This window comes from Nicotiana tomentosiformis, chromosome 11, assembly GCF_000390325.3.
Source record: "Nicotiana tomentosiformis chromosome 11, ASM39032v3, whole genome shotgun sequence".
Taxonomy (NCBI): Eukaryota; Viridiplantae; Streptophyta; class Magnoliopsida; order Solanales; family Solanaceae; genus Nicotiana; species Nicotiana tomentosiformis.
The window spans coordinates 18,644,305-18,670,715 of NC_090822.1; the positions used below are offsets into that span (position 1 = coordinate 18,644,305).

At 38.9% G+C, this 26,411-nt stretch overlaps 1 protein-coding gene across 1 annotated transcript; it reads left to right on the forward strand.

The window, feature by feature from the left end:
* The first annotated feature begins 22,449 nt into the window (after positions 1–22,449).
* Positions 22,450–26,411, forward strand: LOC104120479 (uncharacterized). Its single transcript, XM_009632233.4, has 3 exons — positions 22,450–22,856; positions 25,667–25,776; positions 25,866–26,411. Exons 1-3 carry the CDS (start codon positions 22,728–22,730, stop codon positions 26,206–26,208), a joined length of 582 nt encoding a protein of 193 aa, XP_009630528.1. The 5' UTR covers positions 22,450–22,727; the 3' UTR covers positions 26,209–26,411.

The window sequence follows — 26,411 nt, forward strand, 5'->3', positions numbered from 1 at the left end:
GGAAGCTGCTCCTATACCCAATGCGGCTTCGGGAGGGGTACTCACTAGTCCTAGGGGCCGACCTCCGAAGGCTACAAGAGCACGGATTGTTCCAGTTCCAATGGCTCCAAGGATGGTCCAGGAGCTCGAGAAAGAAGTTGATGAGGCACCTGCTCCACTTCCAGAACCAAATCACTTGGAGAAGACCCTCACTGATATTAGTTAAGCTATGGATACTTTTGCTGACCTCATGGCTATGCAGACCCAACAGAACCTTCAAGTGGGTATCCAGGCACTCCAAAAATAGGGATGAGGGCACCAGCGATTGAGGACATGGCACAGTTGGCCATGAAATTTGTGAGACTTGAGCAGCCAGTTTTCACTGGTACAGATCATACTGCATAACCTCAGGACTTCTTGGAGGAAGTTGAGAAAGCTTCTACTTTATTGGGAGTTAAAGACTACCGGATGGTTTGATATGCAGTTTACCAGTTGAAAGACATTGTTGACCTCTGGTTCAAAGGGGCAGAGAAGATTCGATCGGAATATGCACCTCCAATGATTTGGGTAGAGTTTAAGAAGATCTTCATTAAGAAGTGGTTACCACCAGGAGTGAGAGCTTCCCTTGCGATATTATTTGAGACCTTAAAGCAGGATACCATGACCTTCCTAGAGTATAGCATCAAATTCGAGAAGTTATCTCGTTATGCTCCCCACCTCATCCCCACTGAGGATGAGAAGATTGATTGCTTTGCTCGTGGCTTGATTCCGGGCATCAAAAAAGATACAGCTAATGGGAGAAGAAACACTACCTTTACTGACTTTGTGGATCTAGCAATGGATCTCGAGAGGATTCCTCAGGAGGAGAGAGCTAACAGGGAGCAGAAAAAAAAGGCCTGGACTTTTGGCACTTTCAGTGCAGTGCCTAATTCGATGCTACGGGGGTATATGCTCGATCCTGCTCACATCATCTCACTAAAGGTAGTAGAAATAAATGATGGTTTATCTTATGAAGAAGAACTGGTTGAGATTCTGGATAGGCAAGTTTGTATGCTGAGGACAAAAGATATAGCTTCAGTTAAACTATTATGGCATAATCATGGCATCGAAGAAGCCATTTGGGAGGCCGAGGAGGATATGAAAATCCGATACCCCCACTTGTTCGCGACCTCAGGTATGACTGTTTCATTGAAATTTCGAGTTTGGAGTTTATAATGCTTTAATTCCATGGAACGAGTGAGCAAATTATTTATCTTACTTATAAGTCAAAATTCGGTATGATTTTTTGATGTGATTGATTTATATATTGCACATGGTTGTTAGACTTGTCATATGGATATAGTTGGCTCGTTGCCACCAGGTCCCGAAAATGTAAGATTCTTTTTAATTTTAACTGATTACTTCACTAAATGGGTTGAAGCAGGTCCTTACCAAAGATCGGTGAGCACGTTGTCGACTTCCTATGGGAAAACATAATTTGTCGGTTCGGAATATCGAAGAAGATTGCCTGTGATAATGGAACACAGTTCGTAGGATCCAAAGTCACAAATTTTCTTGAAGACCTGAAGATCAAAAGGATTACATCCTCACCATATCATCCGAGTGCTAATGGTCAGGAGGAATCAACTAATAAGGTGATTATTCAAAACCTCAAAAAGAGGTTAGAAGTAGCTAAAGGCAAGAGGCCGAAAGAGTTACCAGACGTGCTATGGGCGTATCGAACGACGGAAAAGTCAAGCATGACAGAGACACCTTTCCCCCTCGTATACGGCACATAAGCTCTAATCCCGATGGAAGTAGGGGAACCAACCTTACAGTTTTTTTGAACAGACGAAGAAACAAATAATGAAGCATTACTGGTAAAGTTAGAACTGCTCGATGAATGCAGGGACTTGGCATACGTAAGGATGGTGGCTTAGAAACAAAGGATGGAAAGATACTATAACCGGAAGGACAATCTCCGCTACTTTAAAGTAGGAGACTTAATTTTGATGAAAGTGACTTAGAACACTCGAGAAATTAACACTAGAAAGATGGGCCCAACATGGGAAGGCCCTTACCGAGTTTCACCTATCACCGGTAAAGGTTCATACGAGATGGAGAATCAAGATGGAGTCAAATTGCCAAGAAACTAGAATGTGAGTCACCTTAAAAGGTATTACTGCTAATGGATCCTACCTATATTGAAAGTATGTAATGCACTCTTTTTCCCTTCGACCAGTTTTTGTCCAAATCAGATTTTTCTGGCAAGGTTTTTAACGAGGCAGCAACAAAGGGAGCATCATCAGCAACGTTAAGACCTTTAAAATACAAGGCACTCAAAACAACAAGACACTACGGGATGGTTAAATAATCTTTGGCTCGATGGCAAAGTTCCTAACGAGAAACAAAGCTTGCCATAGAACCAAAGATTATTCAACCGTTCACAAGTGTTTTTCCTCAAATGAGCAAGACTTTCAGTGTTCCAATTCGCATACTCCGCATTCAAACACTATAGGAAATAGTATGAGAATACAACAACATGATTGCCATGAAAATCGGGACTACGAGATCCGGGAACATTAATATATCATCAAGACTGGGGACTGCATGGCCAGCCCCGTAGAAACAAGTTGTACAAGTTAGCCACATATATTGGCAATTTATTTTTCAGCAAGCGAATGCTTATGTACTTTTTAAGAAAGAAGGAATAAAATAAATTCCTTTTATTTTTATCTTGTTTCTTGTCCAAACGATGAATCGATTTTATCATTTGAATGTTAACTAAAGACTTAAAAAGATTGTGCCGAAATAAACAGGAGACGTCCTCTTCAAGAGCACTGTAAACATAAGAGAGCCCTCTCTTATGAAACCCTCATATAAAAGAGTTGGTTTCGAAAGAATTTATGCCCGCCCAAAGGCTATCAGACAAAAATATACCCGAAGTCTTATCTAATTCGACGCAAAAAGAATAAACTTTGCGCAATACTTAAACAAAAAACTTATTTATTTATCAACATTCCAAACGGCATAAGTACAAAAGAATAAAAGGAAATAATAAAGAAAAGAGGAAAACTTTAAACTTCATCGCCGCCGGAACTCGGGGGAGAGAGGCATCTATGCCCCCCCCTGCTCTCCGGGAGAAGAGGGCAAATATGTTGCCGGTGCATGATCGTGACCTTTATTAGCATTCTCGTCAAGTTCCCCCCTGGGTGTTCGAATACTCAGAATCGGTACTAGAAGAGTCAGTTGCATCAGACTGAGCTGGGAGACGTTCTCGAGCAGTTAACACAAGCGCTCGGGCCTTGGCGATTTCATCATCAATATCAGTGACGTCCGCTTTGGCCTACTCCAAGGTTTTCCTCCTCATATGATACATAAAGTATGTATTTTCAAAGACGAGGGAATCTCCTTGGTATTGGAGCTTTGCCTTAAGTCTGTCAACCTCAGCTAAGGCCATCCCGCTTGAATCTTGTGGCGCCAAGGCTAAGATCAAGATCACAGAGTCTTGATATGTAAACATGGTTTTTCTCCATGATCTTCTTATACCTCTCTTCCATCTGGGCCCGCTTCTCCTTGTCAGCAACATCCTATTCGGATTTGGAGTTCAAGGCTGCCTCCAAATTATTCACTCGCTCAATAGAGGCAGACTCGCACCGGTATCAGCGAGCACAGCATCTTGAACCTCAGCCCATTTAGCCTTAGCCTCTTGAAACTGTACATTAAGCTGAGTGGCTTATTGGCTAAGGGCCATCACTTCCTGCTCGCTTTGCTGCAACCGAGCCTCTAGCATATTCGCTTCAGCAGCTTTTGCTTCCAGCACCAAGAAGCGAGCAGTAATTTGGTTCCTCTCAGCTAACAGCTGATCCCGCTCAAACATAAGTCCTTATTTATCAAGGATCAACCTTTGAAGGCCCTCGTACGTAAGAAAGTTAGCCTGCAAAACATATGTCAAAGTTAGAAAACCCATTATAATAGATAAATAAAAAACAAGAGTAAGAGAACAAGTACGATATCGATGCCGCATTGTGCATGTCATTGTTCAACGTACACTCCCCAGAGAGGGAATGTATCTTCTTCTTATCTTTCTCTGAAGCTAGTGGCTTCAGGTAATTGGCAAGCTCCACCGGCCTGGATAGTAGATGGAACTCCTTCGAAACCGAGAGAGTGACGCTCCTCCTTCCTCGGGGATCAGGAGAAGGGGGTAAATAATTGTGCCCTAAGTTCCCATGATCAGGAGACTAGGGAGGAGAAGCAGCTTCTTCTCAGACATCGGTGGCCGGTGGAAGAGATGTAACAGTTGCTGGTGATGAATGCGCAGCTGGTGTAGAGGGGAATGAAGCTGATGGTGTTGTAGTTTGAGAAGAAGCTGCAACAGAGGCAGTGTTGATTATTGGTTGCTCATCAACCAAAGGCATAAGAGGCCCGATTTTCGACCTCACAGGACCAGAAGCAGCAACTGGACCAAAAAGTGAGAATCGACATTCTCTACCATCTCCATTTTTCCCCAAATCGCTCAGACCTCGCCTTCGGTTGGGTTTCTAAGCTCCCTAGATTAAGCATTCTGTTGAGCTGATGAATATCGTTGTCTCCGTTGAGGGAAGCCTTTTCATCAATAGCTTCCCTGTCATTGTCAATGACCACGGTGGTTGCGGCCAGCTCGGGCATGGCCTTCTTTATTTTTTTATTTTTATCCCTCAGCCGAGGAAGAACGTCGCATTTTTGGTTGCTTGTTCTCTAGCTGGGGACTCCGAGAGGAAGCACCTGCACCGGAGGCTGATCCGAGGGCACCACTTCAAGTGAGAGCCTCTTGCAACAACCTCGCAGGCCAAAACCTCGACTTTGGGGCAGGTAACAGAAACCTACGGGAGCCCTGAATCAAGTAAAAATGTAAGGTTAGCAAGTTTTCTTATGCACTTACAGAGGCGGAAAGTAGAAAGAATTAGTTTACCGTGGTTCTTGACCTTCCACCCGTATTTAGAGGCTAGCTCCTTCCACCAACTGGATTCTGGTGTAGTAATATCCAGAATCTCCTGAACCCATGGGTCCAGGCCTTTAACTCTTGATGGTGTCCACCGAGTAGCTAAAATAACGGAAATAAAAGGGTTAGCAATGACTGGGAACAATCTTTTTACGGAGGAAGAGTTAGACTACAAACTTACGTGAACGACTCCATGATTCGGGAAAAGATGGAGTTGTGATCGGGATGATATCCCTGATAGCAATGACGACAAATCGCGCTATCCACCCACGGTCATTATCATCATCCATGCTGGTAAGTAGAGCATGATGGCTACGCTTGCTGAAGTTTATTATTCCCACACTGAAGATTTTAGGGGAGTAGAGGTTCATCATGTGCCAGGGTTAGGGTTTTCCTCATCTCTATGCATAGCTGGCGCAGACAAGCAACCGTTAGCCACACAGAAGAGCCTACTTGCACCAAGCAGACCTGGTACCGGTGGTATAATTCTAAGATCACGAGGTCAAGTCCCTCACTCAAAAAATGGACCCAAAGTGAAGGGAAATGTATAGACATGCGTAAAACTCTTCTTGGTGAAGGTAACCCGCTCAACCAGGTATGGAGCAATGATATTTAGGTCATGGAAGTTACAATCATCCTTCACAGTAGGAATACTAGAAGGGAGAATATAAGAGGGATACCTGCTAACAGGACAAGTTCGAGGATTCATAAAAGGGAACTTCCCTTGGAAGTCATTAACAGTGCTCAAATGTTTGGGTACGATGGTGCTCACCGTATGAGGAACAACATTAACATCAACCTCTTTATCTTTGCTTCTCTTCGGACCTCCACCGAAAAGAAGGCCATAGTTCTCAAAAGATTCAGTAAAAGAAGCCATAATATCAGGAAGGTGACTGAGTTTTGAAGAAAGTCGGAAAAAGATGAAAGTAGAAGAAAATTAAGAGCAAAGAAGGTAATGAACTTATGAGGGCTTTGGAAGTGAAAGAGGTGAGATGATGAGTATAAGTATAGATATAGAAGGCAAAAATCGTGGTCATAATTATCTCGAGAACCGGCAAAAATATTATTGAATCGTGGGGCAACACGTGTTTGGGGTATTAAATGCGAACAGACGTGCGTCCTATCAAGCATCAAAGACTATGCAAAAAGCTTCAGAAAGATTTTCCGCCAAGAAAGAAATCTTCACCAACTTTCTGATGACACAAAGATGTGTCACCGGAAAGCAGGGAGACTATTTGTATAGGATAAAATTGTCTTATATTAAATAATCAAATGATAGGGCGATACGTGGAACCGGAAACAGGTGAAAGAGAAATCGAGTGAGAACCAATACCGGGAACAGCAGCTGCAGTTGTCACCAGATAAATCCTGAGGGAAAAACGATCAACATGAGCGGGTTGAATTTTTGTCACCCGATGTCATTTAATGATGAATATTCCTTAGTATTAAACAGGCAGCCGTTGCAAAGAATTTTGGCATTCATAGCCTGTCGTTACATATTCATCAATGACCTCTTTTATTGTCATTTAAGAGGGGTTTGATCCTAGGATCTTGTTTCCTGGGTATAGCTATAAATAGTTGCTTCAACGGTCATTGTAGGGATACGAAATCTTTGACAAAACTTATGCTACATTCTATTCTCAAGCTAAATAACACAACTTTACTTTCTGTTTATATTGCTCTTATTTCTTTCCTTGGAAGTATCACTCCCCGAGCTAGACCTGCCACTTCCTTTGATTTAATGCTAAGTCTTATTTTTAATCTACTTTATTTATCATTTTGAGTCAAATCAGTTCGCTTGTATATAAATCACGTAACAAATTCAATTGTACTGTTTTACGGGTAAACATGTACATGTAACAATCAAGTGAATTATCCGACAAGAGCTAGCTCACAACCTATCGCTTCGCTCAAATGACTTTGCAATATGTGCATGTATCAATCAAGTGAATTTTTATTCTGACGGGTTCAATTCAATTTTTTTTTTAAAAAGTCTGAGTTAGTCATAGAAACTATTTATGGCATTTTCTCCACATTGAATTGTGATTGACCTTATTTTTAAGTGGGGCATAACAAATGGATTTGGTTCTCCGAGTCTCATGTTAAAAGGGTTCGACACACTCCTTTTAGCCATGCTTTTACTAAAAGTCCAATATTCCAGCTTTAGTCAGAAATGTAATTTGCTTCTTTAATTTGCCATATTCTCTACTTTCTCAAGAATCTACACATTTTGATGAGTTTTAGACTTTCATTCCCATGATTGAACAAAAAATAGATATACTTGGTCTGCATAGTAATAATTTTGTTCAACGATCGAATACATGGCAAAATGCTTAAACAAGCTAAATATCAACTAAGATATATCCCTCAAATAAGTGAACATGATTTCTTTTTTGTATAACTATCTGGTGTCTGATATCCAAGTCAAAAAAAAAATTATAGTTCTTTTCCTTTTTTGACTAACTTAACTAAGTAAAATAGCTTGTAAGTATTTAAGATTTTGATATCATCTATTGCACCTTGAGATTTCCTCATAAGCAATAAATCATTCGCAAAGCGTGAGGTTGAGAATTGAGATTATGCAATTTTGCCTACAAAGTATGATGAAAAACTTGCTAGAAATTCAAAGGCGAGCAATATTTAAAATTTATGAGTTTTGGATTTTAGCTCTTCTGAGGTTTTAAATTAAAAAATTCAACATATCAATAATAAATTTCTTAAGACAAATACAGAATTTAGACAAAGTTATTGAGTTCTGTCAAACCCGTACCTCGAACTGTACATCTGCCCTTGGCTAGAATATATATATATATATATCGATGCTTTGAAGAACAGATTTCTTTCTATTCTTATCCAAAATCAAGAAGAATATATCCCAAACAGGAAGAATGTCAAATAGGAATTAAAAGAAAAAAGAAGATAATGATCATCACCGTTATTTTCACTATGTTGAAGCTATATAAAAAGGCTTTGGTACACTAGCTAAGTGCATAAAATAAAATAAAGAGAGATCTTACATGAAATTAAAGAGTGTTGTTTAGTAGCCAAGGATGACTTGCCTACTCCATTTGTCAATTCTCAAAAAAAAAAAGTATATGATAATTAATAAATGATCGATCCTTTCAATTTGGTTGCAGGCAGGTCATCCTGGCTATCTTGACATGTTCTTAATCTTTCATGTAAGGCCTTCTCCTCTATTGCTTTTTTTTAACCATGATTTTATATCAATTTTTCATGTCGGAAATTAGTGCGACGTGATTTATTAAAAGATAATTGCACGTATATATATATGTCAAATCGCTAAATATAAGTTGATAACAACAACAACAACAACAACTCAGTATAATTCCACTAGTGGGGTTTGGGGAGGGTAGTATGTACGCAGACCATACCCTTACCCTGGGGTAGAGAGGCTATTTTCGATAGACCCTCGGCTCCCTCCCTCCAAGAACTCCCCACCTTGCTCTTGGGGTGACTCGAACCCACAAACTCTTGGTTGGAAGTCACTCTTGTCCTAAATATAAGTTGATAACATAAAACATATATAGGGTAGATATTTGTTGAAGCATGTGTCATATTAAAATGAGCCTTTATAGTCTTTTTACGTCGTTAATATATAAAACTTATTTTTTTTTTAAAGTTTTGATGTTTTTGCATGAATTATGCAGTCTTATTATTTTTTTACTAATTTGGCAAACTTTTCTTCTTCATGCTAGGTTTTGCTTTGGATTTGATCTTTGATATAATGTTATATATTTAACTTTTACTATACATATAAAAGGATCGAACCCCTATTAGGTATGCTTGATGTGGAAGAAAACATTCTTTTTTCAGATGAAAATAGTTTCTCGTATTTATTATTTATCAAAAAATATTCATCAAGAAAAGGAAAAATAATTTCTGCTACTTGTACGCAATAGTCATTTTCAAAAGTTTTCTTTACAAATATCTGAATTCTTACCCAATTTAACTTGCTTTAACCAGTACTTACACATTGTTAATATTTAATAGGAAATTTTACATAACTGTCACTATTTAAAAGAAATATAACAAATTCTTAGCATGAAACCTAGTATTACAACAGTGGCAGGAAAATATTTATATTTGTAGCACACAGTTCCATTAAAATAGAAATATTAATTATATATTAATCCCTCAAAATAAGCAAATTGAATGAAAAGTCAATAATTCTTTATACGAAAATCGTGCTTTTTGTTTTCTATTTATTTATTAGCTTTCCTTCTTTTTCTTCATCTTTCCTTCTTTTCCGCCGAAGCCAATATATCTTCTAAATTTGTTTCATTCGTTTCTTTTTAATTATCTTTCTTAAGTTTTTCTCTCCCTTCTTTCTTGCTTTCTTAACATAAAGATTTTACTTCAATAATAATATACGTTAATATATATATATATACAAAATGTATACATTAAAAATATATGTTGAATTAACACATATAAAATATACATAAAAATACATCTTCAATTAAGATGATACTTGACATATGAAATATATATAAAAAAATATATCTTAAATTTAATTAAGATGGCACTAGACATATAAATATAAAAAGTATATATATAAAAAATACATCCTGAATTAAAATGGCACTTGACATATAAAATATATTTGAAATATACATTAAAAATACATCTTAAAATAAGATAGCACTTCACAAATAAATATACAAAAAATATATACATAAAAATATATTTTGAATTAAAATGATACTTGATATACAAAGTGTAAAAGACGTCTAAATCAATACATCTTGAATTTATGTGGCATTCACATATGCATCAGATTAGAAAATGGAGTGAAGAAGATGAATGTTGGAAAGAGAGAATGGAGATGGAAAAAAGTACTTCCCGTGATTAATGCAGTCAGTTAACTTATTAAATGTTGAGCATAATTTTTATAATATGCTAATAATAAAAAAAAAGTGCTCTTTATGGAATAAACAAGAAATAATTCTATATTTTTAAATAATAGTTAAAAAGGGATCAAGCGTGTAAAAACTCCTTTTTTTCGTTTCTTTCTAAATTGGGCCTACACTGTTGAAATAGGCCCAGATAAATTTAATTAATTTTGAGGAGCCAATTTAGCAGTCCTTGGTTGTCTCATTTGATATTGAGCCCAAAAACTCATACTTTAATTGGCGAGCAACTTGGGAAGGGCCGCATCCCGAAGAGCGTAATATAGACAGTCGAATCTAATGCAAACATTAGTGGCTACTTCTACAATTCGAACCCATGACTTATAGGAAGCGAAATTTTCATGAAAGTTTTTAAAGCAATATTTTAACTCGAGTTATTATTTTCTGAGTTATTATAGTATTTCATTGGGAATTAAATATGTGATTTTGGATAATCACACGAGACAGACATACGGAGTAACGAAGTGTTTTGATGATACTTTTGAATACTAAATAGATAAATATAGTTTTATACACGCTTGATCTCTTTTTAACTATTATTTAAAAATATAGAATCATTTCTTGTTTATTCCATATAGAGCACTTTTTTTCATTATTAACATATTATATAAAATTTATGCTCAACATTTAATAAGTTAAGTGAGTGCATTAATCACGGGAAGTACTTTTTTGCATCTCCATTCTCTCTTTCCAACATTCATCTTCTTCACTCCATTTTCGAAAATCTGATGCATATGTGAATGCCACATAAATTCAAGATGTATTAATTTAGACGTCTTTTATACTTTGTATATCAAGTATCATTTTAATTCAAAATGTATTTTTATGTATATATTTTTTGTATATTTATTTGTGAAGTGCCATCTTATTTTAAGATATATTTTTAATATATATTTTGAATATATTTTATATGTAAAGTGCTATTTTAATTCAGGATGTATGTTTTATATATATATATATTTTTTTATTGACTTTTCATTCAATTTGCTTATATTTAGGGATTAATATATAACTAATATTTCTATTTTAATGGAATTGTGTGCTACAAATATAAATATTTTCCTGCCACTACTGTAATACTAGGTTTCATGCTAAGAAGTTGGTATATTTCTTTTAAATTGTGACAGTTATGTAAAGTTCCCAAAAAAAGGTATGTGATGGGCCGATTATCCCTTTTTACATGGTGCTAGACATTTCTAAATCTTGTATAGCTAAATAAGAGAAATATATATTTTTAGCCGCTTTAAAAAATAATAGTTGATAATATATATATATATATATATATATATATATATATAACTTTTGGCTAGAGAGTCCAATTACTGTTAGCCGACCGGCCAATTTTGTATTTTGCCGTTAAATAATGCATCAACAGCTAGTTGAATAAGTAAGATTTTTTTTTTTACATAGAAAATTCTACATTAAATTCCAACTCTCAATTAATATAATTACATTTTACAAAGCTACGTCGCAATTATGAAATTTCTAGGTTAAAGGCATCCGTTTTCCAGTTTAAACCAAGATTTGGTTCGATTGCACCACATCAAATTTATCTAAATTAAGTTTGTGTTCAGCATCAAAGCTTTCTATCACACCAAACTAAATCTTGATTTACCTGCTTACTGAATGATGGTAATTAAACTAAATCTTGGTTTTTTTTATTTTCAAATATCAAGAGAAGTTCATAATGATAATGGCTTGTGGATTAAAGACCAAACTTGTAAAAGATTATATTGTAATTTCCTAATATATATACGATATCGATAGTCTGCATCTCTATTTTAAGTCATTAGATCATATAGGCATACTTTTTAATTTCACTTCGATTATGTGGTGAGATGAGAACTGAGAGTGCCAATCTTCAAACAATAAATGGCAATATTATGCAAATATTCTAATTCCCATTGAAAAACAATTCTTTTCTGTTTTTCCATTTCTTGGTTATCGTTTTTAAGAGAGATTATTGCTATTTTGCAAGGGTGTGCTTGCGTTCCAGAAAATAAGTTATTTTCTGGCGACCAAAAACTAAAATATATACTATTTCTTTTTCTGGAGTTGAATTGTGTTTCTAAAACGAGTAAAATGAGCTTATCTAGATCTTTTAAATTAAGATAATCATATCCGAAATTCAAACAAAGATATATAAAAAGAATAAGATGTGAACTTAGGATTCAAACTTTGACTAAATATAAAAGAAAAAATATAGAAATTTTAACATATTCTGAGCGGCAACATTGTGACAATGTGTCACGACCCGAAATTTTTCACCGACGGGGCTGTAATGGCGCCTAACATTTCACTTGCTAGGCAAGCCAACGTTAGAGAATCATTAACCAATTTCTTATTTCCATTCAGTAATTAACAATAATTAACTAAGATGAAATATAATAAGTGCGGAATATCATAAATCTGTATTAACTACTACCACCCGATCTGGAGTTACAATTCACGAGCATTCTAAAATTTACTACAAGTAATAGTCTGAAAGAAATACAACTGTCTGAATGAAAGAAAACAGTAGGACATAAAATATAGACGGGGACTTCAAGGTCTGTGAACGCCGACAGATCTACCTTGAATCTCCGGACAGCGGACCAGTAGCAAATCTCGATCAACCTGAGCTGGTATCAAAATCTACACAGAAAGTGCAGAGTGCAGCATCAGTACAACCGACCCCATGTACTGGTAAGTGTCGAGCCTAACCTCGATGAAATAGTGACGAGGCTAAGGCAAGACACCTACAAATCAACCTGTACAATTTAACAGTATATATGCAAATAACAGAAATGAAGAACTAAACAGGAAATGTCGGGAGGGGAACATACTGAGGGGAATACAAGATAAAGAACTTCAACAAAGTGATCACCGGAGCAGTCAATATACCATGAATCAACAGGAATAGTGAATACAGTAAGAAAAAATGCACGGCATCACCCTTCGTGTTTTTACTCTGAATCTTACCATAAAATAAATAGAAACGGCACGGCATCACCCTTCGTGCATTAACTCTCATATCATAGCACGGCATCACCCTTCGTGCATTAACACTCACAATATGGTACGACATCACCCTTTGTGCATTAACACTCACAATATGGCACGACATCACCCTTCGTGCATTAACACTCTCCCTTAATATAATGCAATGCATAAATATCAACAGGGAGATAGAATAACAAGTACAAACCTTACCTCAATATTTGGTTCCATAACATCAAACTCAACTTTGAAATAAAAACTCAATTATCACCAGAAAATCCGTAAACATGATAAGAACGATAAATTGAACAACACTAGTATAACACATCGCAAGTAAGCATAGGAATGAGAAAATATAAGAAAAACTGAGAAACATGGAAAACAGGTAAATTTGGCGGCGCATAAGTACTCGTCACCTCACATATACGCCGCTCACATGAATTTCACTTAGCAAGTAATCTAAGATTCCTAATTCCCTTAAGTCAGGGTTAGACATAACACTTACCTTGCTCCGAAGATCACTTAATTCTCAATCACAGCTTTTCCTTTGGAATTAACCTCCAAACCACTCGTATCTATTCAAAAATAATTCAATAATATCAAATTTTGCTAAAGGAATCAATTGCATTGCATAAATTTAGATTTTTTAAATTTTCCTCCAAAAAGTCAAAAATCGACCCCAGGCCCACTTGGTCAAAACCCTAGGTTCAGACCAAATTTCATTTACCCATTCACTCCCGAGCCCGAACATATAATTGGTTTTGGAATCCGACCTCAAATTGAGGTCTAAATCCCCAAATTTTCGAAATCCCTACTTTCTACCCAAAACCCCTAATTCTACCATGAAAACCTTAGATTTTAGGTTGAAATCTTGCAAAATATAGTGAAAGATTGAAAGAAACCAGTTTAGAATCACTTACCTATGATTTGGGGAGGAGATGGTCTTTGGAAAATCGCCTCTTGTATTTTAGGTCTTGAAAATTTGGGAAATTAATAAAAATTCCCGTCCAAAAGTTATTTTGTTCAGCTAAAGACGTCGCATTTGCGACCTGAGCTTCGCAATTGCGAAGGTCGCAAATGCGAAGGAGTCATCGCAAATGCGAGACCCTTCACACTTCTGCTGCCTTCGCAAATGCGAAGATAAGTTCGCAAATGCAAACCTTGAATCTTCGCAAATGCGACTAAATGATCGCATTTGCGATCACTGCCCTTCCCCGACTCCCTTCGCAAATGCGAAGATTATTGGCCCACCTTCTCTTCGCATTTGTGATGAGAAGCTCGCAAATGCGAACCTCTCAGAGGTCGCAATTGCGATGCCTGATCTCGCAAATGCGAGATCAGAGGCCTGCAATATCATATGCACCAACAGTGTTTTCCAAGCCAAATCTCACTCCGTAGCCTATCCGAAACTCACCCGAGCCCTCGGGGCTCCAAACCAAACATGCACGCAAGTCTAAAAATATTATACGAACTTGCTCCCGCAATCAAATTGCCAAAATAACACCTAGAACTACGAATTTAGTACCAAATCAAATGAAAATCTCAAGAACACTTTAAAATTTTTATTTTCCTAACTGGACGTCTGAATCACGTCAAATCAACTCCGTTTCTCACTAAATTTCACAGACAAGTCTTAAATATCATAATGAACCTGTATCGGGCTCCGGAACCAAAATACGGACCCGATACTAATAATGCCAAATATCAATCAATTCTTAAAAACAAATAATTTCCAGACTTTTAATTTTCATCAAAAATTTATAACTGAAGCTAGGGACCTCCGAATTCAATCCCGGGCATACGCCCAGGTCCCATAATTCGATACGGACCTATCGGGACCGTCAAAATATAGATCCGGGCCTGTTTATCAAAAATGTTGACCGAAGTCAACTAAAATTAACTTTTAAAGCAAACATTCTTATTTTCATTAATTTTCAATATAAAAATATTTCTGGAAACCTGTCCGGATTGCGCACGCAAATCGAGGAGAGTAAAAATAAAATTTTTAAGGCTTAAAAGTGCAGATTCGAGTTCTAAAATATAAGATGACCCTTTTGGTTCATCACAATCTCCACCTCTAAAATAACCGTTCGTCCTCAAACGGACATAGAAAAGTACTTGGGCTGGTGAAAAGGTAGGGATATCTACTCCGCATATCAGATTCGGACTCCCAAGTAGCTGCCTCAATAGGCTGACCTCTCCACTGCACTCGAACTGAAGGGTAACTCTTTGATCTCAACTAGCGAACCTGCCGGGCTAGAATAGCCACCGGCTCCTCCTCGTAAGTCAAATCATTGTTCAATTGGACAGAGCTGAAATCTAACACGTGGGACGGGTCACCATGATATTTTCGGAGCATAGACACATGGAATACCAGATGAACCGCTGATAAACTAGGTGGTAATGCAAGCCTGTAGGCTACTTCACCCACCTTTTCAAGAATTTCAAAGGGTCCGATATACCTAGGGCTCAACTTGCCCTTCTTTCCGAACCTCATTACACCTTTCATAGGTGAAACCCGAAGCAATATTCTTTCTCCAACCATGAATGCAATATCACGAACTTTACGGTCGGCATAACTCTTTTGCCTAGACTGAGCTGTGCGAAGTCGATCCTGAATAATCTTGACCTTATCCAAGGCATCATGTACCAAATCGGTACCCAACAACCGAGCCTCTCCCGGTTCAAACCAACCAATTGGCGATCGACATCGCCTTCCGTATAATGCCTCATATGGAGCCATCTGAATGCCCGACTGGTAGCTATTATTATAAGTAAACTCCGCAAGTGGCAAGAAATGATCCCAAGAACCTCCAAAGTCTATAACACAAGCGCGGAGCATATCTTCCAATATTTGAATAGTGCGCTCTGACTGTCCGTCTGTCTGTGGATGAAACGATGTACTCAACTCCACCCGCGTGCCTAACTCACGCTGTACAACCCTCCAAAAATGTGAGGTAAACTGCGTACCTCGGTCAGATATAATGGACACAGGCACACCGCGAAGACGTATGATCTCACTAATATAAATCTCTGCTAACCGCTCCGAGGAATAGGTAACTGCCACAAGAATGAAGTGCGCTGACTTAGTCAGCCTGTCCATAATGACCCAAACTGCATCGAACTTCCTCTGAGTCTGTGGCAGTCCAACAACAAAGTCCATAGTGATACGCTCCCACTTCCACTCAGGGATATCTAACCTCTGAAGTAAACCACCAGGTCTCTGATGCTCACACTTTACCTGCTGGCAATTTAGGCACCGAGCTACATAGGCAACTATGTGCTTCTTCATTCGCCTCTACCAATAATGCTGCCTCAAGTCCTGATATATCTTGGCGGTGCCTGGATGAATAGAATACCGGGAACTATGGGACTCCTCAAAGATCAACTCACGAAGTCCATCCATATTAGGCACACAAATACGACCCTGCATCCTCAAAACTCCATCATCTCCAACAGTAACCTGCTTGGCACCACTGTGCCGCACTATGTCTCTAAGGACAAGTAAATGAGGATCGTCATCCTGCCGATCTCTTATGCGCTCAAATAAAGAAGACCAAGCAACTGTACAAGCTAGAACACGGCTGGGCTCAGAAACATCTAACCTCACGAACTGGTTGGCCAAGGCCTGAACATCCAATGCAAGCGGTCTCTCACCAACTGGAATATATGCAAGGCTACCCATACTGACTGACTTTCTACTCAAAGCATCGGTCACCATATTGGCCATCCCGGGATGATACAATATGGTGATATCATAGTCTTTCAATAGCTCCAACCACCTCCTCTGCCTCAAATTGAGTTCCTTCTGCTTGAATAAATACTGCAAGCTCCGATGATCAGTGAATACCTGACATGGCACGCCGTAAAGGTAGTGCCTCCAAATCTTCAGTGCGTGAATAATAGCTGCCAGCTCTAGATCATGAACATGGTAATTCTTCTCGTGAACCTTCAGCTGCCGTGAAGCATATGCAATAACCTTGCCACCCTGTATCAATACTGCACCCAGACCAATACGAGATGCGTCACAATATACTGTATAAGATCCTGAACCTATGGGTAACACCAATACCGGTGCCATAGTCAAAGCTGTCTTGAGCTTCTGAAAGCTCGCTTCACACTCGTCTGACCACCTGAACGGGGCACCCTTCTGGGTCAATCTGGTCAATGGGGCTACTATGGATGAAAACCCCTCCACAAATCGACGGTAATAGCCCGCCAAACCTAGGAAACTACGGATCTCTGTAGCTGATGTGGGTCTAGGCCAGTTCTGAACTGCCTCAATCTTCTTAGGATCCACCTGAAAACCCTCTGCTGATACAACGTGACCCAAGAAAGCAACTGAACTCAACCAAAACTCGTATTTTGAGAACTTAGCATATAACTGGTTGTCTTTTAAAGTCTGAAGAACGATCCGAAGGTGCTGCTCATGCTCCTATCGACTGTGGGAGTAGATCAAGATATCATCAATAAGCACAACCATAAAGGAATCCAAGTAGGGTTTGAACATCCGGTTCATCAAATCCATGAATGCTGCTGGGGCATTTGTCAGCCCAAATGACATCACTAGAAACTCATAATGCCCATACCGAGTCCGAAAAACTGTCTTAGGAACATCGGATGCCCAAATCCTCAACTGATGGTAGCCAGATCTCAAATCAATCTTTGAAAACACCTTGGTACCCTGAAGCTGATCAAATAAATCATCAATCCTTGGCAATGGATATTTGTTCTTGATGGTGACTTTGTTCAACTGCCGATAATCTATACACATCCTCATCGATCCATCTTTTTTCTTCACAAACAACACAGGTGCACCCCAGGGCGAGACACTAGGTCTAATGAAGCCCTTATCAAGCAAATCTTGCAACTGCTCCTTCAATTCTTTCAACTCTGGCAGGGCCATGCGATATGGCAGAATGGAAATAGGCTGAGTGCCCGGAGCCAAATCAATGCAGAAATCAATATCCCTGTCGGGTAGCATCCCCGACAGGTCTGCAGGAAACACCTCTAGAAACTCACGAACAACTGGCACCGAATTTATGGAAGGAACCTCCGCACTAGAATCGCGGACATAAGCCAAATAAGCTAGACACCCCTTCTCGACCATATGCCGAGCCTTCACATAAGAGATAACCCTGTTGGCAGAATGACCAAGATTCCCTCTCCACTCTAATCGAGACAACCCCTGGAAGGCTAAGGTCACCGTCTTGGCGTGACAATCTAATATAGCATGATAAGGTGACAGCCAATCCATACCCAGTATGACATCAAAATCAACCATGTAAAGAAGTAGAAGATCTACACGAGTCTCAAGACTCCCAATGGTGACCACACACGAACGATAAATACGATCTATAACAATAGCATCTCCCATTGGTGTGGACACATACACATGAGCACTCAAAGAATCAAGGGGCACAACCAAATAGGAAGCAAAATAGGATGACACATAGGAGTAAGTAGATCCCGGATCAAATAGAACTGAAGCATCTCTACTGCAAACTGAAACAGTACCTGTGATAACAGCGTCAGATGACTCAGCCTCAGGCCTGGCTGGAAAAGCATAACACCGGGGCTGGGCCCCATCCACCCTGAACTACGTCCCTGGGACGGCCTCTAGCTGGCTGGTCTCCACCTCTAACGGCCTGACCTCCACCTCTAATAGTCTGGCCTCTACCTCTGGCTGCCTGACCCCTGCCTCTGGCTAGCTGAGCAGGTGGTGCAGCAACTGGTGGCAGAACCATGGCACGAGAACTCTGATGCTGTGAGCTGCCCGTTGCTCGAGGGCAAAATCTAGCAATGTGCCACGGATCACCAGAAGTGTAACATAACCTCGGCTGTTGTGACTGCTGACCCTGAAACTGACCATGTCGACCTGAATAACCACCCTGATAACTCTGGAGTGGAGGTGCACTAATAGGAGCTGGTGGTGCACTGTAGGCTAGCTGGTCGGAATAATGCATCTGAGGGCCACGACCACCTGAGCCACCGTGGGATGCCTGGAGCGCTGAATGAAATGGCCTGGGAGGATGGCCTCTACCAAAAGTACTCCTGCCTCTAGATGAGGCACCGCTGAACTCACCGGAATGACGAGACCTCTTGTCAGGCCCCTGACCTCCCTGAGTAAGAACCACTTAGACTCGGCTGGCCACATTAGTAGCCGCCTGAAAAGAAATCTCACTCCCTGTCTCCTTAGCCATCTGCAATCTGATAGGCTGAGCAAGTCCATCAATAAACCTCCTGGCCCTATCTCTCTCGGTGGGAAGCAGAAGAATGACATGACGGGCCAAATCCACAAAACGGGTCTCATACTGGGTAACAGTCATACTGCCCTGCTGGAGTCGCTCAAACTGACGGCGATGCTCCTCTCTCAATGTGATAGGAAAAAACTTCTCTATGAAGAGTTGAGAGAACTGGTCCCAAGTAAGAGCAGGCGACCCAGCTGGTCTGGTCAACAAGTAATCTCTCCACTATTTCTTGGCGGAACCAGTCATCTGAAATACAGCAAAATCGACCCCATTGGTCTCCAATATACCCATATTTCGTAGAACCTTGTGACAGCTGTCAAGATACTCCTGGGGGTCCTCTAAAGGAGTACCACTGAAGTGAACAGGAAAGAGCTTGGTAAACCTGTCGAATCTTTATAAAGCCTTAGAAGACATGGTTGGCCAATTTCCGACTTGTGCCGCAATAACCGGCTGAACTAACCCGACTAGCTGAGCTGCTGGAGCCTGATATTGGGGAGCTATCTGCTCCAGAGCGGGAGTAGTAGGAGTCTGGGCTCCTCCTCCAGCCTGAGAGACTGCTGGTGCTATGGGAAATGCGCCAGTCTAGGCCACACTCTCCATAAAGCTCACCAAACAGACCAAAGCGTCCTGAAGTACTGGGGTAGCAATGAACCCCTCCAGAACCTGAGCTGGTCCGGCAGGAACAGTCTGGGCTGGAACCTCCTCGTCAAGCTCTATCTGAGGCTCCACTGTTGGGGCTGCTGCTCGGGCTCTAGGCTGAGCCCTGCCCCTGTCTCGGCCTCTGGCACGGCCTCGACCTCGACCTCTGCCCCGCGTAGGAGCTGTCACTAGAGGCTCTGGCTGCTGCTCAGCTGAGGAAGCGGTACGTGTTCTCGCCATCTGCGAGATAATAAAAGTAGAAGAGTTCAATCAGTATTGAGGAAGCAAAATCGCACGCCAGAGAAGAAAGAAGTGAAACTTGTTCCTAACTTCATAACCTCTGGAAGATAAGCACAGACGTCTCTGCGAGAGAATAAGAGTATTGCTTCAGAGAATAAGAGTTCACAGAGTTCAATCAGTATTAATGTAAAGCATTGCTTCAGAGAAGGTAACCAGGTAGCCGATTGTCTAGCAAAGCTGGCCACAACCACAAATCATAGGAGAGTATTCCACTCATTCCAACAACTTCCTAATAATGTTAAAGGCCCTTTCCTGTTAGATAAATGGCAGCTTCCTAGCATAAGGACGAAGTACGAAAAATTTAATTTTTTCGTCAGTTAATATGTACATAGATTTTCTCAGGTAGGAGGGCTTATATATGAACCTCCTTTCCTGTTATTTTTGTGGTGATGGAATCACCATTGTTGTATTTTTCTGATGGAAGGTATAGTCCCCCCCATTGAGCTTTTTTGGAATACAACACAACCTGGAAAATTTAAAAAAAAAAAAAACTTTGACTAAATAATAAAAGCTCACAAACTAAGTAATTTACTCTAACTTTGAGTAAATTACAAGACAATAAATGAACAACCGCTGACAGCAGTATATTAACACCTCCACTTTATGACATATCCATTCCACAAACTTTACGACAATTAAATTGGCATACGAATGGTGATGGTAGACGAAAATTAAATAAAAATTAGAACTTCACTGGAAATAATCAAGATCTATATGGAAATTTATAGTTAGATATGAAAGATTTTATATTATTTTTAAAACATATTTCAAAGGAAGTGGAAATTCCTTTCTCTTGACTTCATCAAATACAAATCCTATATCTGTGACTACTGGCTACAAATGATCAAAGTGCGAATTCTGAGATAGAAAGATAGTTAATTAGCAGATTAGATAAATGGTTGCAAAACTTAATGATTTTCACTTGATTGTTATATTTCATTTTAACTTGTTTAATTGTCGTACTTGGTTGAAACATGATTAAAAAAATAAATTTAGGGTCTACCTTAACTCTACAAAACTAATTCAAGATGTTGGGAATTTTTTAATTATTCAAGACCATATAAGAAAAAAAATTGTCATCCCTCTCGATGGGGTGAGACTACTAACATCAACACCGACGCACGGTTAGGCCGGAAAACTAGAGCATGGACAAGATAATATGAAGATCAAACATATAATGAAATAAGAATTAGGAAAGTTTGGCTTTGATAATGGACCCTGGAATTAATAACCATAAAATCTAGCTCAAGAGATAATAATTGCTCAAGATCATATAAAAAGACAAATTATCATCATATCCACCGATGCTAGACTACTAATAAAACCGCATGATAAAAAAGTGTACACAAATAGATATAAAAGGAAAAATAGACAAATTAAAATAATCCTAACCAATACCTAATCATAAAAATACTAGAGAAATTGTAATAAAGAAGTATAAATTTTTTAATTGTCAAGTTATAATTGTCCCTTCGTATTGTTAGTGATGCAGTGAATTAAAGAACTCTCGAGATTACTAGTCCTTAAAAAAAAAATAAGCGTCTTATTTAGGAGCTTGAAGATGACATAGAAGCTTACACAATATTCGATGAGAAGCTACATAAATTCTATTTTCATAATAACAATTCAAGTTATTTCAAAACATGAAATGAGTAATCCTTAATTATATAACAAAAACACAAATATATGTGTGCATTATACAAAGGACACTGCCAATAACAACAATAACAATAACAATAGTCCATCCGTGTCGATTTATATGAAGGAATTTTAAACACGAAATTCAAAGTACTTAATTTTCAGTGTGAATTCAGACGATAGATTTTAAATGTGAAATTCAAAGTACTTAAATTTTCGATGTGAATTCAGATGTAAATTCTTCAAAAATATTTAAAATAAATTTTATATATTTAAAAATTACGTAAATAGTACTATATGTCAGCATATTAAATAAAAAAAATATTCAAAGCGAATTTAAGAAAACTATATTTAAAGAATTCTTTTCACCAAAGAGAGCCTTAGAACAACGATTAAGTTGGCTATGTGTGGTCTATATGCTATAGGTTCGAACTGCAAAATCAGCTATTAATGCTTGAAAAGAGTAGATTGCCTGCATAAACAGTCCATCCCCGAACGTTGTGTGAATACGAAAATACTTTGCATATCGGACTTTCCTTTTTCACCAAAGAAATTTACTCTTTAAATAATACACATTGAGATATGTGACCGTCTATAGACTAACCCATGTCCTTTGGAACAAAAAAATATCATTAGGTGGTCAAAGGTCACCTTGAACATTTTCTCTTTGTGTTTACTTTGGCCCACAACAAAACGACAAAGTTTGTATTCACATCCACAAAACCCTAACTCCCAATTGCCAAAAACCCTCTTAATTGTTTTTCCATTTTTTCTTTTTCCCATCAACCTCCCCAAAACCCCCCCCCCCCCAAAAAAAACCCCAAAACAACCCCCACCCTACTGGACAGTACACTCAAAGTCCAAACAACCCTAGCCCAGAAAACTCTCCCTTTCTCTCTCCTCATCTCTCTGTCTCTCTCTCTTCCAAATTTTTCAACTACTCTTTTCAAAAGTATTAAGTACTACACTTGGTTTCTCTTTCTTGTCTCTCAGTTTTTAACATTTTTTTAGAAAAAAGAATTTGGACAATTTTGTTTAGGGATAGTAAAAATGGAAGTGAATAGTTTCAGCTCTGATATAGTTGCTTTTGGGAAAATAGTGATGAACTCTGTTCTTGAAGTTGTTGTTGCTGAGACCCTTTTGGAAGCTCAGAGATCTGTTGCTTCTCTGCTCATAATGGTATTAACACACTTTTCCAACTTCCACTTTCTTGTTTTCCTGTTAAAGTTTTGATTTTTATGTTGTGGGGTTTTGGATTTCTTGCTCTTTTTTTGCTTCTTGCTGTTTTTTGGTCTGTTTTCTTGTAAAGTTTTGATTTTTATGTTGTGGGGTTTGATAAATTTATCTGTTTTAGTTAAATTTCTAGTTTGTGACTATGTTTTTTCTGAGCCGAGCGTCTATCAAAAATAGCATCTCTGCCTTCACAAGGTAGGGTTAAGGCTGCGTATACACTACCCCAGACCCTACTTGTGGTATTACACTGGGTTTGTTGTTGTTGTTGTTGTTAAATTTCTAGTTTATGTGTTTGTTATTGTGTTCCAAGTAACAACTTAAAATATGTGTGTATGGACTGTGTTCTTTTGAGTAAGTGTTTACTGGAGAACTCACTTTATTTCTTCATTGGTACTGTTTGTTAATTGGAACTCTCAGTTTTTATGGATTTGGATAGTCACCACATTTTGGTTGTTCAAGGCTTTCACCTATAACTTGTCTAGATTTAGTTATTTAGGTTTAGAAAACATTTGAAGGGGTGACTTGAAGCAACGTTAAAGCTGTCTCCGTGTGACCTATTGGTCACGGGTTCGAGCCGTTTCGCTTGCATTTGAGTAGGCTGTCTACGTTATACCCTTGGGGTGCGGCCCTTCCCCGGACCCTGCGTGAACGCGGGATTCCTTGTGCATTGCGCTGCCCTTTTAGGTTTAGAAAACTTTTGCTTACACTTAATGCACAGATCTTTCAACCTGTTTGACTATTATTGTCAAAATATGAACTTATGAAACAGAATTTATTCCAACACATAAATATTGAAACTGTACCATTAAAAAGGCTGTTACTTTGGTTTCATTTAGTAGACTAATAAATGTTTCAAACATGAAGTAACCTATCACTAAACTAGCATTGAAATTCAATTCCAAATTCCAAGCAATTGATAGTTGTAACCACTCTCCCCTTGTTTCATTGAATCTAGTATATTTAGGCCTCATAGTAAAATGGCTTTTACTAGTGACTGGTTCTGTTAGTGAAAATGGTGCCAAAATACGCCATGTCCCCGCTCTTTCTTTTCATAATAACATGTGTGGCCATTTTAGTACGAGCGGAGCTTACAAAGGTTCCATTGAGGCCTTATCTTAGAGGTAATCCAGGGCTATTGCCAGGACCAATTTCATCTCGTGATGGTATTTCAGCGGTCAAAAGAGTCAAGGGTTGCAATCCACAGGTACAGGCTTTCAAAATCCCGTGCGAAATTGTGCGAGCCTTGCTAGGCTGTTAAGTTTCAAAAAATTCTAGCCTTGCTGGTCTACAATGTTTGGAGATGAGAATTTGGCTGATGATTTGAATATTGGCTGTAGGGATGGCAACGGCGCGGTAGTGGGGTGGGGCGGGTTTAAGCTCATGCGGGGCAGGTGCGGGTTAAACTTATATGGGGTTTCAAACATTTTTTAAAGAATCAAAATGGTTGCGGGGCAGTTGTGGGTTTGAGCGTTTCTATCAACTATGCGTCAGATTGTTTTCAAATTTTCTTATAAATAGAAGCTAATTATGTCTAAAACGTTTTCAATGTCATATTTTATTTTTGTATGCCATTTTCTATTGCACTTTTTTCCCCCACCCATTTTCTATTACTACACTTTATCCTTTTGTTTTCCTTTTATTTCTTCGTGTTCAAACGAGATTAAAGTGACGCATAAAGAAGGAGAAGTCTTGATTTTCAATTCTGTTAAAAAGATTCTCCGTTTGGTATTTTCTTTTTTATGTTTGCGTAAATTATACTTCATCTTTCCATTTCGTTCTTTTTTTATCCTTTGTTAAATGCTTTGGTTGCGAAAATGTTGAGCTTTCCTTTTCATTCTTTGTTCATCTTATACCTGAAATAGAAACATTCTCATTAATTAGGCGGCAGGTTTAATGTCCCAAGGATGTTTCCAAACAACTGGATGAACAAAAAACAGCTGGGTAGTGAAGCATATGCAAGAAAAACTACTCATTAAAAATGAAAAAAATGAAAGTACTTATACGCGGCGGGGCGGGCAGGTTGAAAACAGAAAATTTTGCTATGCAGGGAGGGACGGGACGGGTTGAAATCTTTGCGGGTTGAGGCAGAACCCGCACCACAACTGCCCCGCCCCGTCCCATTGCCATCTCTAATTGGTTGTGCTTTATTTGCGATTAACAACTAAAATATGTCTTGTAGCATCTCTCCCATCTGCCTAAGCCTTGGTGAAAGTTACCCGGTACTTGTATTGGTGGGAAGATGCAAGTGAAAGGTGAAAATGTCAAGGTGCGCCTAAGCTGGCATAGACACCACCGCATATAAAAGAAGTCTAGTGGCATGTCAAACTAGATTACGTAATTTGCTTCCAACCTACGCAGCCTCTTTGGATGAAATAGTCTCCTTGTCATTGCCGTAATTACAAATGCTAAAGAGTTTTTATGTATGCAGGCATTTCCTATGTCTAGCGCCCTTTGAAAAACATAATTATGTGTATATCTATGTGTATATGCACTCGCAACCCTTTGATAATTTTATTTACTTTTTGGCTTTTACCTTTGAATTCCGATCGTTCTGCCTCAGTAAGCATTATTGCATTTGTTTGTTTTCATATAGTGCTGTGAAATTTCTTGTTCGCTACTTGTGATTTACCTTATGCAGTTCACATTTCTGCTTTTCCAGTGATGTTTCATTTTGCCTTTAATATGCACTGGTTCGGAACTTTTTGTTCCTCAAATTTTTTTCCCTAGATTCCTTTGTGAAACGTTTTGGATTTCAGACAGGATGTTTGCTGAAGGCTGGTGCTCCGTTGCCAGGGTTGGCAGCTGCTCCGTTATCAGAGTTGGTAAGCTCTGCTCCATTGTCAGAGTTGGTAAGCTCCGATAAAAGGTAATATTCGTTTCTCCCGTATTCTTGGTGTCACTGAACTGGAAGTTCTATGAAACAAGCTCCAACAAGTATGCTGGTGTCAAATTCAGGTTTCCCTTTGGGTTGCTTGATCAAAAGAACGAAGCTTGTCCTGAGAACGAAGATGGCAGTGATACAGAGGATGACGATGAAGATGATGACGGAGATGCCGAGGATCAGGATGACGAGGATGATGCAAACGATGAAGATTTCTCCGGTGAAGAAGGGGGAGATGATGACGATGAAGGAGATCCTGAGGCGGATCCTGAGGCTAATGGCAACGAAGGGAGCGATGATGATGATGAAGATGACGAGGATGGTGATGAGGAAGGCGATGACGATGACGAGGAGGAAGAGGAAGATGACGATGACGACGAGGAAGAAGATCAACCACCTGCTAAGAAGAGAAAGTGAACTGCTTGTTAGATGTTTATTCTGCTCCTCTATCATGGTTGAGCGTATGTAGTGGAAAGAGGGAGGTTTAGCTTTTCTGTCTTTGCAAGTGTAGGAAATTAATCATCTTTGTTCAGAACAAATGAACTTGCTTCTATCATGTGGATTGTTAACTATGAAACATGTTCTATTTAATTGGATTAACATTCTGCATGCTTTAGTAA